The 12,941-nt window shown below is 34.5% G+C and overlaps 2 protein-coding genes across 5 annotated transcripts in view; one reads left to right on the top strand and one right to left on the bottom strand.

Moving 5' to 3' along the window:
- The window catches only part of LOC125657436 (uncharacterized), a 55,924-nt gene extending 53,712 nt beyond the window's left edge, over positions 1 to 2,212 (top strand). For both annotated transcript variants that reach the window (XM_056147401.1, XM_056147402.1), the window contains one exon: positions 867 to 2,212. In XM_056147401.1, coding sequence (XP_056003376.1) covers positions 867 to 1,065 — 199 coding nt within the window. In that variant the 3' untranslated portion in view covers positions 1,066 to 2,212. The remainder of the gene's footprint in view (positions 1 to 866) is intronic.
- Positions 2,213 to 3,777: 1,565 nt separating this feature from the next.
- On the bottom strand, positions 3,778 to 7,256 carry LOC125657438 (CD209 antigen-like protein E). 3 transcript variants are annotated; one of them, XR_008798123.1, is made up of 5 exons: positions 6,781 to 7,256; positions 5,130 to 5,212; positions 4,951 to 5,041; positions 4,592 to 4,697; positions 3,778 to 4,408 (listed from the first exon to the last, which is right to left on the bottom strand). XR_008798123.1 is itself a non-coding variant. In XM_048888022.2 (4 exons), exons 1-4 carry the CDS (start codon positions 7,130 to 7,132, stop codon positions 4,170 to 4,172), a joined length of 765 nt encoding a protein of 254 aa, XP_048743979.2. In that variant the 5' UTR covers positions 7,133 to 7,256; the 3' UTR covers positions 3,778 to 4,169. The 3 variants fall into 3 exon arrangements, 2 of the variants coding, with proteins under 2 accessions (XP_048743979.2, XP_056003385.1); XM_048888022.2 differs by lacking the exon at positions 4,592 to 4,697; XM_056147410.1 differs by having other exon boundaries at positions 3,778 to 4,697.
- Positions 7,257 to 12,941: the final 5,685 nt, after the last annotated feature.

The following is a 12,941-nucleotide window of genomic DNA, read 5'->3' on the forward strand; positions in this document are numbered from 1 at the left end:
CGTCGTAATGCTATCAATGCAGTTTCAATCGCAGGGGCTAATTCCTTTGGGCCCAAACTCTGTGATACCATAAATATAGAAAGACTCTGACCTACAAACAATTCCACTCCCTTCAAATGCCTAAAACGCTTATGTTACAAAACATCCACTCCTGACTCTAACTACCATTTTGAGAAACGCGCTAAACACCCAAAATACCTAAAACTTTAAGGAAGGGGGAAATGGGTCAAAATAGTCAGAATAAAATAAAATAAACAAAATCCAAAAAATAAAGAAATCCAAAAATTATTGTTTAATTTCATAGGTGCAATATCACAAAAATAATGTTTCGATTAATTCTAGGGTCTTTAGAGCTTTTCTTAAATTGGCAGGTCTTGTCAACAGTTGATGGTGCTAAAGGGAAAAATGAGTCCTGTAACGTCTACATGAAGACCATTATTCAAATATGAGGAAGTATGTAGGGTATAATTGATGTGCAATTTTAATTGATAGGTCTGAAATCTTCCACACTAGTCTGCTATTTGCTGCTGACATAGGCGAAAACCCACCCGGTGACCTGAATAGGTAAAAATAAACAAGTCAAATCTAGAGATCGATGACGTATATTTGTTATTTTTAGAACCTGTGACTTGAAATTTTGCATGCAAGTATTTAAAACGTTAATGTATGCAAGGAGATAAGCACATTATACATGCCACACCTAATTCAAGAATTTTTAGACATTTGAAGCGATTGGGGCAGAGTTAGACACCTTCTATATTGATGGTATCACATAGTATGGGCTCAAACGGGCTTAGCCCCTGTGGTTTGATTTGTAAAATAAAATGCAACATTGCCAAAAAATCAAATCTGGATAATTGTTACAGGAATAAACAATCACAGCTACGACAGGAAAATGGTGACGAATCCAGAAACTGGAGGGACATGTTGGTATCTACACCACATGATGCCATTTTCCCTCGTCCTTACAAGGATTCGTTTATCCCGCATGCTACTTCCCATCACTTCAAATCTTTGGGCGGATCGCACAGAAATAGTTTTGACAGCAGATTGCAGAAATGGTGAAGAGAACTAATCTTTACAGATTGAAATTGTTAAAGAATATTTGCTACCAATTTAGCGTTGTTAATTTTTTGTTACCATCTAGTATACTGTAGAACACTTATTTCGCGATACTTTAATTTCGCGACGAAACAATGATGTATCCATTCACGAAACGTAATCCTCTCGAGTCATCTATTTCTTAAGCCTCCTATACTTGGAGAGTTTTACACAAGAAACAATTGAAATAAATCTAGTAGACAATCGGGGGAGGGGGGGGGGGGGGGTAAGTGTACGTCTTTCTTATATCATTTAATTTTCGCCGGAATTCAAAATTATTGAAATATATCTCCGTGAGTAACATATTGTAAAACTTATACGGTACCGTGAGTAACATCTATCAGATACAATGTAGGCTTAACACAACATACATATATTCCTATCTGTATTTTCATTGCTTTTTACCGTTTTAGCACGTTTTCTTCAACTACCATCGAGCATTGTGTATTGTATTTTAGCGGGCAATCTAGGGTATATTGTAAAACTTTTACACGAGAAATAGATTGTAGCAAACAATCTGGTCATCGGGGTGTTAAGAGGATGCCTTTGCTATATTAGTTAATTCCGCATGAAGGATACATTCAAAATTATTGAAATTTATTTTTTCTAAAGGTGATGTACCTCTGACATGATCTGATTACTTTTGCATTTAAACGCAATACACTATTGTTCCCAGGATTTGGTCGTTACCATATATAATATCTTATTGTATACAACGTAGGCTACACACAAGATCCCTAAAAGTACTTTAGTGTTAATGACCGATATTTAAAAATATGGTATTATATTTTTCAATTACTACATGAAAAGAAATGTTTAACTGATAAAAGTTTAATTACTGTATATTGATTACAGTAGCTCGATTTTGCAGGTAACTGGTTTATTTTAGATATAGTAACATTGCGAGTCAACAGTACAAATGATTTGTAGTGTAATTTTTTATTTATACGCAAAACAATTTATTTAGACTTGTATATGCTATCAACTTGGTTAATAACATGTGTTTTGTGTACAATGTAGTCTTCGCACAACATCGTTGTATCCCTATTTGTATTTTCAATGTGTTTTTTTTTCAATTCTAATACGTTTTCATTAAATGATATTACCACTATGTATTTTTATTACTTGTAAATATATATGAGCATGTGGTGTTTTAACTCGTCGAAGTATTAAGGTTTCGATATAAAGCGTGCTTTAGTGATTATTTTCTATCGAAATTGTAAGAAGCCAGATATGCATATTCTCGTTGGAAATGTTCGCGCCATTAGTATGTGACGTCATACATGTCAATCGTTGTGAAGCGAAAAAGCATGAAGACATTCAAACAAGCTGTGGACATCACATACAGCAAGCAGGCTACAGTTACAAGTCTCATTATATTGTGTTGTACAATATATAGCTGTAACAATAGACACAGAAAGGAGTTTCTTTACTTTTACCAACAAGGCAACTCAGAGAAATTTTGTAAACTTAAAACTACTTCAATCCAATGGAAAACCACCTTCAATGACGAACCTACGTATTGCATGCTAGCCCATTTGATTCTTTTTATCGACATTTCTGTTTACAAATTAATAGGCTTACTGTTCTTCAGACTGGACGTAAGTCGCCGCGGGTTTGTCAACCGCAGGAATTTCTGTATAACATACTCTTTTTATATACATGCACATTTAATTTCATATGCAACGATATATTGGTGTACTGCTTCCCCCCTCCCTCCACTTGAAGTTATGAATATTGACACCATGTGTGAAATTACTACCCCCTGATTAAAAAGTAAAACAAAAAGCCTAGTTAATAATTGTCAAGAATTTTAGAATACGGTGGTTTTTATAAAAAAATGATGATGTATGTCAACGTAGTAAAATGAAACTGCAGCTATATAATAGGTATCTGCCCCACTTCCACTATATTTTTAGAGTAATGACTGAGAAGATTATAAGATAGAGGTTATGACTATATATTAAATGAGAAGCCATCATTTTTGTCTCTCTCAATGCGAAGACTGATATATATATGTATATATATATATATATATATATATATATATATATATATATATATATATATATATCCTTCTCTCTCTCTCTCAAACAAACAAACACACAAACAAATCCGGTACTCCCTGATAAGGAAATCGGTACATTAAATCGATATCGGTAAATTGTCTGCTTTCCTCTACACATTCGACACACTGTAGGCTATTGCATCAATCTTGTCCAAATTAAAACCATATATTCTCTCCCTTCTCCAGTGTATCGGTTAGAGAAGAACTTATTTTAATTAGATTGAATAATGTTTGTTACACTTTATTTGTACTGATCTATAATTCTTTAAAAAGAATATTATAATCAACAAGGTAACACTACATGTTTGCGAACGAAATTTGTAATCTATGATAAGATAGATATTTACTAACACGTTTCACCCTTTAGGGGACCAGTATCTCTACCCGAGTCCGTCAATGTTGCTGTAATGTTAATGTTTGAGAACGGGATTTGTCTTAGATTTGGCACGGCGTCAGGTTCAAAGATGTATGCCTGAATATTATCTACTAACGGGATGTCATCGGTGTCGGAACATTGACTATCCATCCCGTATAACTCATGACTTTCAACAGAATCTACTCACACCTACATAGCTGCTGTAGACATTGAAAAAACAAATCTGCTTTAAAGGAAACTTTTACTAGTACACATGACCTATATAAACAAAAGCAAGACACGAACAATGTTTAGATAACAAAGGCTTGTGAGATATGTGTCTTTCTTGTAAATCACAGACATTCAAAGTTTGCTTACCACTATCAATACCTTAGTTAAGGATTTTAAACTTTAAAGATGGAAAAATGGAATTTACATCATCCGCATGCCGCTTTTAATACTCATATGAAAGGTGAATATAACTAACAGCAATCAATCTCATAACGCTTATAACGAATACAAAATAAAGAGTGGAGGAAAAACGGACCCATTGACACACCAGAGGTGGGATCAGGTCCCCAGGAGTAGTTAAGACCGGATGTTTCTGTAAAACACATTCTTATTTCTATTGATAAATCGGGATTATCAAATCGGTTGTTGCTTCTCGCACACGAAAACCAGTCCATGAGCACACATGAAGTCATCAAACTGTGCACTGCGCATGACAGTGAGACAGTCCTGTCCGCCATGGGCATTGTCAGGTTGTCCTCCGTACCAAGGTAGCGAAGTGATGTCACCATAACCAACAATCCACTTAAAAGTTCCCTCAACTTCTCGATCTGTTGCTCCTACCCAAGTAGGGTGATCAAAAGGGTTCACCAGTTCTATAAATGATCTCATTCTCATTAATACCGTGTACCAGATACATGGTACAAAATTATATCCATCACAAATTGGTCGTCCTGTGTTAAGAGATATAAACCTGATCAAACAAAAGATGTGCAGAAAAGAATATTCATTGCTACGGTTAGGAGTAAACATTTCCTCTATATGATTGTGACCTTGACCTTTAAACTGCAAAGTCTATTATCTGGATGATTCAGCTTTCCTTTACAGATGTCATGGATGAAGATCCACCATTAGGTCATGTAAGAAGATCCCTTGCTAGTATTCCTATAGTATATGAGATACCATACAGAGACATATCATATCAATGATTAACCTAATTAATAAGACAGTGGTAATCTTAAATGTCGATAATTTGTCTAAAATTAGTATATATACTAATATGATCTGCCATTATCTCATTATCTGGAAACTATTTATCCATATGATTATGTGACCTTTACCTAAGCAATATAGATCACCCACATATCCACCTAACATTGCGTTACTGTGATTGATCAGGATAATGATTCCTACCTACCGACGTTTGGTAACATAGTTGTCAATAGCCAAGAAGTTTCCTCCGCCGTCTCCAACTGAACAAGGTAGGCGTTTTGATCTTCACATGCAGTCTGAAACCAAAATGAATTAGGAAATTATTTATACGTTACAGTGCGTAGGCATTTGGGGAAAATTGCTTAAAATAGAAAGAGATATGACCTTGGCGTCGTCCCAGGAAAGTTTGGTGTTGCTGTAACGGTAGCAAAGATTTATATACGGAGTCCAGTCATCCTCACAACATTCTGAAAAAAATACGCTTCAATCAGTGATATTCTAAGATTGTCGTTAACGTTTATCTTCAGTAGAACACCTAAATATTAAATCGGAGATGAAAATGCGGTGATCTGTTTCTTGAGCATTCAGAAAAATGCAAGGTGAAGGTAACGAACAGTGATCAATCTCATAACTCCTACAAGCAATACAAAATAGATAGTTGGGCAAACACGGACCCCTGGACACACTAGAGTCGCTATAGATAACGGACAGTGATTAATCTTATAAAGAATACAAAATCAAGACATGCAAATACGGATTCCTGGGCATACCAAGGTGGAACCAGGTGCTTAGAATTCAATATGTTTAAAAGTAAACATCCCCTGTCAACCCATTACCGTGAGTCAAAGATCAGAGTGTAAAACGGCCCAACAATTGGTATTAATATCAAAATCTTTGTCACAGACATATTTCCACTATCCAGTCAATCATTCTGTAAAATATAAAGGTCCTCATTTGTTAGACAGATAAACCATGTACTTTATCTGTAATATTTCCTCAAAACTAAATCCAACAACGTGAATTTTTTTCTCATAAATGAGGAAAACAAAAGTCCTTGCCACATTTATACACTCTGTAAAATGAGGTCATCACTTGTTAGAAATAATCTAATCTGTAAGTAGTATTTTCTGAAAATACTATAAAGAATACAAAATTAAAACATGAGCAAATATGAACTCCTGTATTTAACGGAAGTGGAACCAGGTGCCTAGGAGGAGTAAGCATTTCCTTTCGGCCGATGTCACACCCACCGTAAGCCCTATATATTGATCAGTTAAACGAAGTCATCCGTAGTCGAAATAAATGTGTAAAACCCGATCTTACAATCGATTCCATACAAGCTGCATATGGTGTTTATGCCTTCCAACTGATTCAAAAGTATCATCTGCTTTTGATCACTTTTTCAATCAAGGCATCTGACAAATCGATGTTACGGGGGTTCCAACAGTCTTCTGATGAAAGCACGAAAGGTAAAGATAACAAACATTGACGAATTGTCAAACCTACTTTAAATAACACGAAATAGGGAGTTGGGTAAACACGGACTCCTGGATACACCAGAGGTTGGATCAGGTGTCTAAGGGGCTTAAGCGTTCCCTGTTAACCGGTCAAACCTACCGTAAGCCCTTCATCTTGCTCCGATAAACTAGTATTTCCAGAGATTCATGTTTGCCCGACTCATAATATTATATTTTTACGGCATTTAATGTTCTCAATTTTCACATATTCATATTGTGAAGTACATGATATCTTCTCAAAAGTGCCTTAATGTCAGAGCAAAAACACGACGTAATTGCTCATTTAATATAGTTATGGTCATTGATTACCTATGAAATATTAACGACAATGAATATACATTTGATATTTTTTTAGGGAATGATACTCATGGTGTATATATTCATTTAACATCAAGAAATAATTTTGGAACGAAATTCACATAAGGTTTCTTTTTGCTTGGAATTGCTCATATATTATATGAAAATGCTACTTAGTCCAGTGGAACTACTGATGCAAACACAATAAATTGTACACAAACCTCCCGTTCTTCGAATTTTGCGAAAATATTCCCACTCATCCTTTGTGGCATTGACGTCCTTATTGGTCTCATTCAGGTTGCGCTGTAGCAATTTGCATTTCATTTGCTCTCCATTGTACAAAAGTCCTACACAATTGGGGCGCTCACGGTGGCAGATCGAAAAACATCTGATTATATCGAGTCCAGTGAAAGAGTTAATGTAGAAATATTCATCGTTCGGAACAGTGCTATCGTACACCATGTCTCGTTCAAATGACGTTCCACATCCATATTGAAATGCTGCAGTATGCTTAATTTTGACAATTGTCAAAACCACAGATGTACAAAATGTTTGCAATCCTAAATCAAACATGTTGGGCTGTAAATGTCAAATTTCCTTTTGTATCATACAACAAGTCCCTTTGCAATTATTCTACAGGCAGATCCTCTCTGACTGTAACGTTAAATAATATATGTACGTATTTCTACTGCTTTGGAAATGTTAATTTATCTGTAAGAGATACATTATTTATTTATGTTAAATTGTATCCATCCTGATGTCTCGTAATAAAAGGGAATTTTACGATTTCTCTGTTTATGCATATTGGATTACATTCCTTTCGATAATTGTTTACTTATAAAGAGCCGTCACCAATTTTGGATGATATCACAGAGAGTTATTGATCAAATGAACACAACTTATTTGAAGTAAAAATGCAATGTCAAATCTATTATATATCATGTGTTTTGCATCAAATTGAGTCAACGACAAACTGAAATCGATTATGTCTTGTATTTCCAAAAGTATACAATGTATATCCCTGAAACAACACTGTGTAAATATTCATTATCGTTTAGGAATATATATTTTTTATAATTACGCAACTAGGTTAAGGGCGTCCATAGTCAAATGCACAATAATCATGGGGTGAAAGTGCACCTCAAATTCACAGGTATCATTACACTTGTTACGGTTAAACACCGAAACAATACTACCCATATGTTGACTGTGACTCAGCTACCGTATATTCCCCTCATGGTAATTTCCCGTGACGTCACTTAGATATCACGGAACACTTTATTTTTGGACAAAAGCAAGAGGCCCTACTTGTGAACAAACGTTCAGGTTCATGCGGGTAACGAGCTGAATTTTTATTGATATACGCAGAAAAAAATAAAAATCCTTAACATGAAAAGTCTTGGGAGCAAATGCATACTCGAACTAACCATGCTGTAATTTAACAACATATCAACAGTCATCAGCGAATTACCGGGGTTGTCCATATTCTTATATATATCATACCGTTAATATACGAGTCAGAAATTGCTCCCCGCACTTTTCAAACGCATAAATATATTTAGATTATAAAGCAGAAAAAATTGTATTGTTTCTAATAGCAGGTGAACCGCAGTTTCTGTAGTATGAGATTATTTATGTACATGAGGTAATTTTTAAACGCATCAGTCATTCAGAATAGGTGCGATTTCAAGGTCACCATATAATATAAACATCACCTTCGTGCATGCTATATATAAAAAAAATTAGAATGATTTGATATCTCATAAAGTATAAAGTAATAATAATAATAATAATAATAATAATTATATATATATATATATATATATATATATATATATATATATATATATATATATTGACTGGATATATTTTCACGTATACAGTTTATCACTTGGTAACAGTAGTAAATAAGGACAACATATTATGGCACTTTCACCGCGATACAACTATCAGAACATGTATGCTGTGACGTACTTAGTCATTGTGACGTCACTTGGTGCGAAGTGCACAGAGGTACATTTATAACAGCACTGATTTTCTCGGATAGCCTTAACTGAGCTGCGTACCAGCTATTAATCAATTTCGTGTTTGTCGTTGAAACAATTTGATGTAAAAAGCATAAAGTGAAAGGTGAAGATAACGAACAGTGATCAATCGCATAACTCATAAAAGCAATACAAAATAGAGAGTTGGGCAAACACATACCCCTGGATACACCAGAAGCGGGATCAGGTGCCTAGGGGGAGTAACCATCCCCTATCGACCGGCCACACTAGGTGGATCCTTAACGACGATTTGTGAAGCGGAAAGTTTAAATATATGCAGATAGTTTGCATGTTGACATCAATTATTGGGAGTGTAACAAAACGTGCTTTATTAAGGTTACTACTACTTTTAATACATTAGAAATGTTGTAAAAATCTTTTAAATGGCGTCGAACACTGTCTACAATATATAAAACACCAAACTTGCAGGCCTTCTAGAATCTACCGATTCAAGGTTAGATTAAAAATAAAGCTTTTCACTATTCTGGACTGTGCTGTTAAAACCGACCTACTCCAAACAGTTTCTGCTGAGAGCTATCTTTTTTATGTATGCCTTTTCATGTTACTTCCATACAACACTGAAATAATAAAGAATATCGTCCTTGTTCCTTCATTTCTATTATCAGTCGTTAGTTTGCTGTTTATGTCTATTTTCAATAAAATATATAAGTATGAAGCAGAAGTGGACGACTCTGTGGTGTCCTTTATTTCGAGCTCACAGGGATATATTAAATCGACACATCAATGAAAGCTATTATTGTTAATAGACAAAACGTCATCGATATATCTTAATGTCAAATTGAAGGTCACAGTGAGATATTCTTCTCCTCGCGTAGAGGTTTTTGAATAAATTCTGCTTCATGTGAATATAGAAACAGGTCAGCTAACAAAGGAGCACAATTCGTGCACATGGGAATTCCAGCAGACTGTTGGAAGACCTGATCACCAAAAACCACGAAGATATTGTTAACGAGGAACTCTAGCATATTTTTTTATTTCAACTTCAGAGTACGTCTGGTGAAATCAGAGTGATGTTTAACAAAGTAAGTTTTTGAATGATTGATCACTAGATATGAATATTTCCGTTTTCCGTTTTTGTTGAAGAAACAACCGTCTATGATGTCAAAAAGTCTTTAATTTATCGTGAGGAATGGTCGTGTATGGTGTTGAAAAGTTATAGGTTTTAATGTTAATGATTTGGGAAAAATTCTGCGATTTTAAGTTTACTAAAAATTCTTTCGAATTTTTTTTAGAATCCACCTTCGCAGTTGTATTCAGTAGGGCCATAGAAATATGTCAGAGGAAAAAAAACATTATAAACAGGTCAATTTTTGACAATTTCTATACATACAACCCTTATATACAAAAATATGGATATTTGATTAAGTGCATATTGACCTCCCATACATTTTTCACCAGACCGACAATCTCTAGATCAGCTGTATATCACATGATCAAATATCAAGATAAAATCGTACCGTGTATGTATAAATCGTTCCATTGGCACGATATCCAGATATCAATGCAAGTTGAAGTTAACATAACTTCGAAACACATTAATTTCTTAATTTTAAAATTGATGAGTGCAAGTTTATTGTGACTTGTAACATGTCTAATTTTTGCATTGAATATGCAAGATGTGGTGATTTTTTGCATATACGAAGTTGACTCTAGCCTGAAAAAAACTTGTTTTCTGTTGAAGCCACAACTTGCTCCCCTAACTTTCCTTTTGCACTGAAGTTCACATGTCACATAAATCAAACATCTTTCACTCAAAAACCTCGGGGTGTCGTGCCAATGATGAAATTTGTATGTACGGAAACCCTGTTTAGGCAAATGAATTCATTGTGAAAGTCACTATATACGTGCATATTAGGAGCGATATCAAGATCACAATATAATATGGATATTACTTCAGCATGGATGTTATATAAAGAAGAAATTGAAAATAATTCAATATCAAAGAGAATTAATACAACTCATTTGACAGAAACTTTTACATGATTGCGGTTTATTATTTGACAGCGGTGGTAAATATCGAAAAATATTTTGACATTTCCAACCGCAAAAGGAATGTAGATAGGTACGTCATGACCTTCATCACGACGTATTTTTCATTGTGACGTCATGTAATGTACCAGTGCGGTAAAGCACATTTTTAAAGTACTGGTGTTTATGAGGAAAACCTTAACTCAACTGCGTTTGATTAACACCACTTCTGGCATATGTAGTCGCACAGTAAGTTTGAAGTTTCTCCTTCACAGCTGTTGATATTTTCGTGAGGAGCAAAGATAGGGGCTTTGTAGAGCACTTACTGGATCCAGCAATGTATCTTTGTTTGTAAGGGATTGTATGTAGTTTAGGAATCCAGTGTAGGTACGGTAACTCATATTAATTTCACCCATTGACTGGGATATTTAATGTCTCTAAAACTGAAACATGGTTTTGAAGAATTTCATCATTTGAAAGGGCAGTTGGAGTATAAGTATGATTACCAAAAGTGGAATTAATGCCAAGTTCGTTTAAAATACAGTTGTAATAATGAGCCTTACAAACAAAGACAATGTTGTTACTAGCTTTGTCAGCTGGAACTAAAACATATTCCTCATGTAACCTATTTAATTTTTTTATCACTATGGTTTACTTAACACAGAAGGATAGATGGTACGTACTTGTGTTTTCGTATGTCTAATGCTAGATTGTAATATCCCTCTTATGCTTCTAACCCATTCTGATAATGTATCAAGTTCTTCTTTTTCATGTTTAGCCCATCGTCTGGCATAATCTTCGACATAATTCATAATAGAGATGAAGTTCTGTCGCCAATTAAAAGACCGAGGTTCTCTGTAATTGAGACCTTTTAGAATAAGTGATTTGGGGTCCTCATTTTCAACTATATCAACATCACCATAAATGCCATGTCCAGCTGGACTATAGTTGAAAGAAGATGAAGAACAAGAACATGTTAGTGGATTACGTATAAGATGGTCTATATCGAGGCACTGTAATGTTTGTTTATAATTCAAAAGTTTGGATGCAAGAGTAGAAGTATAGCTGTAAGAAATACAGGGTGTAGACTTGAACTTAAAATATATCTTGATGTATTTAAAGACCCAATTTTAAATTGACACCCCCAAATTGTAAGCTTCCTGCCAATTAAACATTTAATTATATATCTCAGGTGGAGTGACATCTGCAGACACTGTGGTCTGGGGCTACCCCAGAGAGGTGTTTTGATAACAATAACAGCCAGTATCTACAGGCATTCTTTAGATCTTGAGGATTCCCATTATACCTGAGTTTTGATAGCAATGACCTGTCCACATCTGCTATTTTCTTGTAATTCAATTGTTTTTAAAAAGGCCCCTGAACAATGCAATTTCAATATAATTGTAATTTTCACCCTCTATATACCTCTACATGTATTATAATTACACTATCATAAATCAAACAATAATTTGCATAATAAGTTTTAAAACTTGTAACCTATTGAAATAATTTATGTCATCAATTTATGATACCTCTATATTTATAACAGAAATTATTCAGTCAATGACAGAGAGAGATAAAGAGTGGTGGGTGTAGAATGTGTGTCAGCTACCATTAGGAATACAACCATTATTCAAACACTATGACTACATAAACTTTGCAGAGGTCCCTGAGACAGGTCCTATGTATATCAAAACTATAAAAAAAAACATGGAAAAGTAGATTTCTGCCATGTTCTGCCTCTGTGTATTTCTTTGAATGCCATGGGATATAGCAATTAACACCTTGGTAGATCCTGGCCACTCCAGGTAAATAACATCTGTTTAGATTAGGCTCTGCCTACATTTTCACTGACCGTACGGTCATGAGATGGGTCTTTAAGGTAGAACTACCATATCTTGTTTATATATTTTTTATGACAATGCTTTGTATGTGATGCTATGTTGTTTGATCTGGCGACCGTCATCTTGATGTTTGACTTACTTTTAAAGACAATATCTAGGCTATTCAATATCTCCAGAAGTATTTAAGGTAAAATTTTATGCTTAGAATATAGATTTCCTTTGCAAAAATGCAACATGAATTAGAATATTTTGAATATGTAAAAAATAAATATGCTTAAAAACAGCTCAATATGAACCCCCATCTGCCTGTTTAATACAAGTAATTTCCCCAAGCGGGTACTAATTATCACCAAAAAAAAGCCTGTACAAACTTGCACCAGTGCAGATATATACTGATGATCTCAATTAAGTGATAAAAAATCTTAATGGTTATATTACATTAAACATAGACAACAGTGTAATTGCTCGTGTGAAAAATGTACTAAATATGATGCTAAACTTTTA

The sequence above is a fragment of the Ostrea edulis genome, chromosome 8, assembly GCF_947568905.1.
Source record: "Ostrea edulis chromosome 8, xbOstEdul1.1, whole genome shotgun sequence".
NCBI lineage: Eukaryota > Metazoa > Mollusca > Bivalvia > Ostreida > Ostreidae > Ostrea > Ostrea edulis.

What these genes read in the sequence shown, in the direction of transcription:
- LOC125657438 (XM_048888022.2), bottom strand. Translation starts at nt 7,132, where the DNA reads ATGTTTGATTTAGGATTGCAAACATTTTGTACATCTGTGGTTTTGACA. An exon ending in TTTCCTGGGACGACGCCAAG is followed by an intron (nt 5,042 to 5,129) that starts GTCATATCTCTT and finishes TTTTGGTTTCAG; the next exon opens with ACTGCATGTGAAGATCAAAA. An exon ending in AACTATGTTACCAAACGTCG is followed by an intron (nt 4,409 to 4,950) that starts GTAGGTAGGAAT and finishes GATCATTTATAG; the next exon opens with AACTGGTGAACCCTTTTGAT.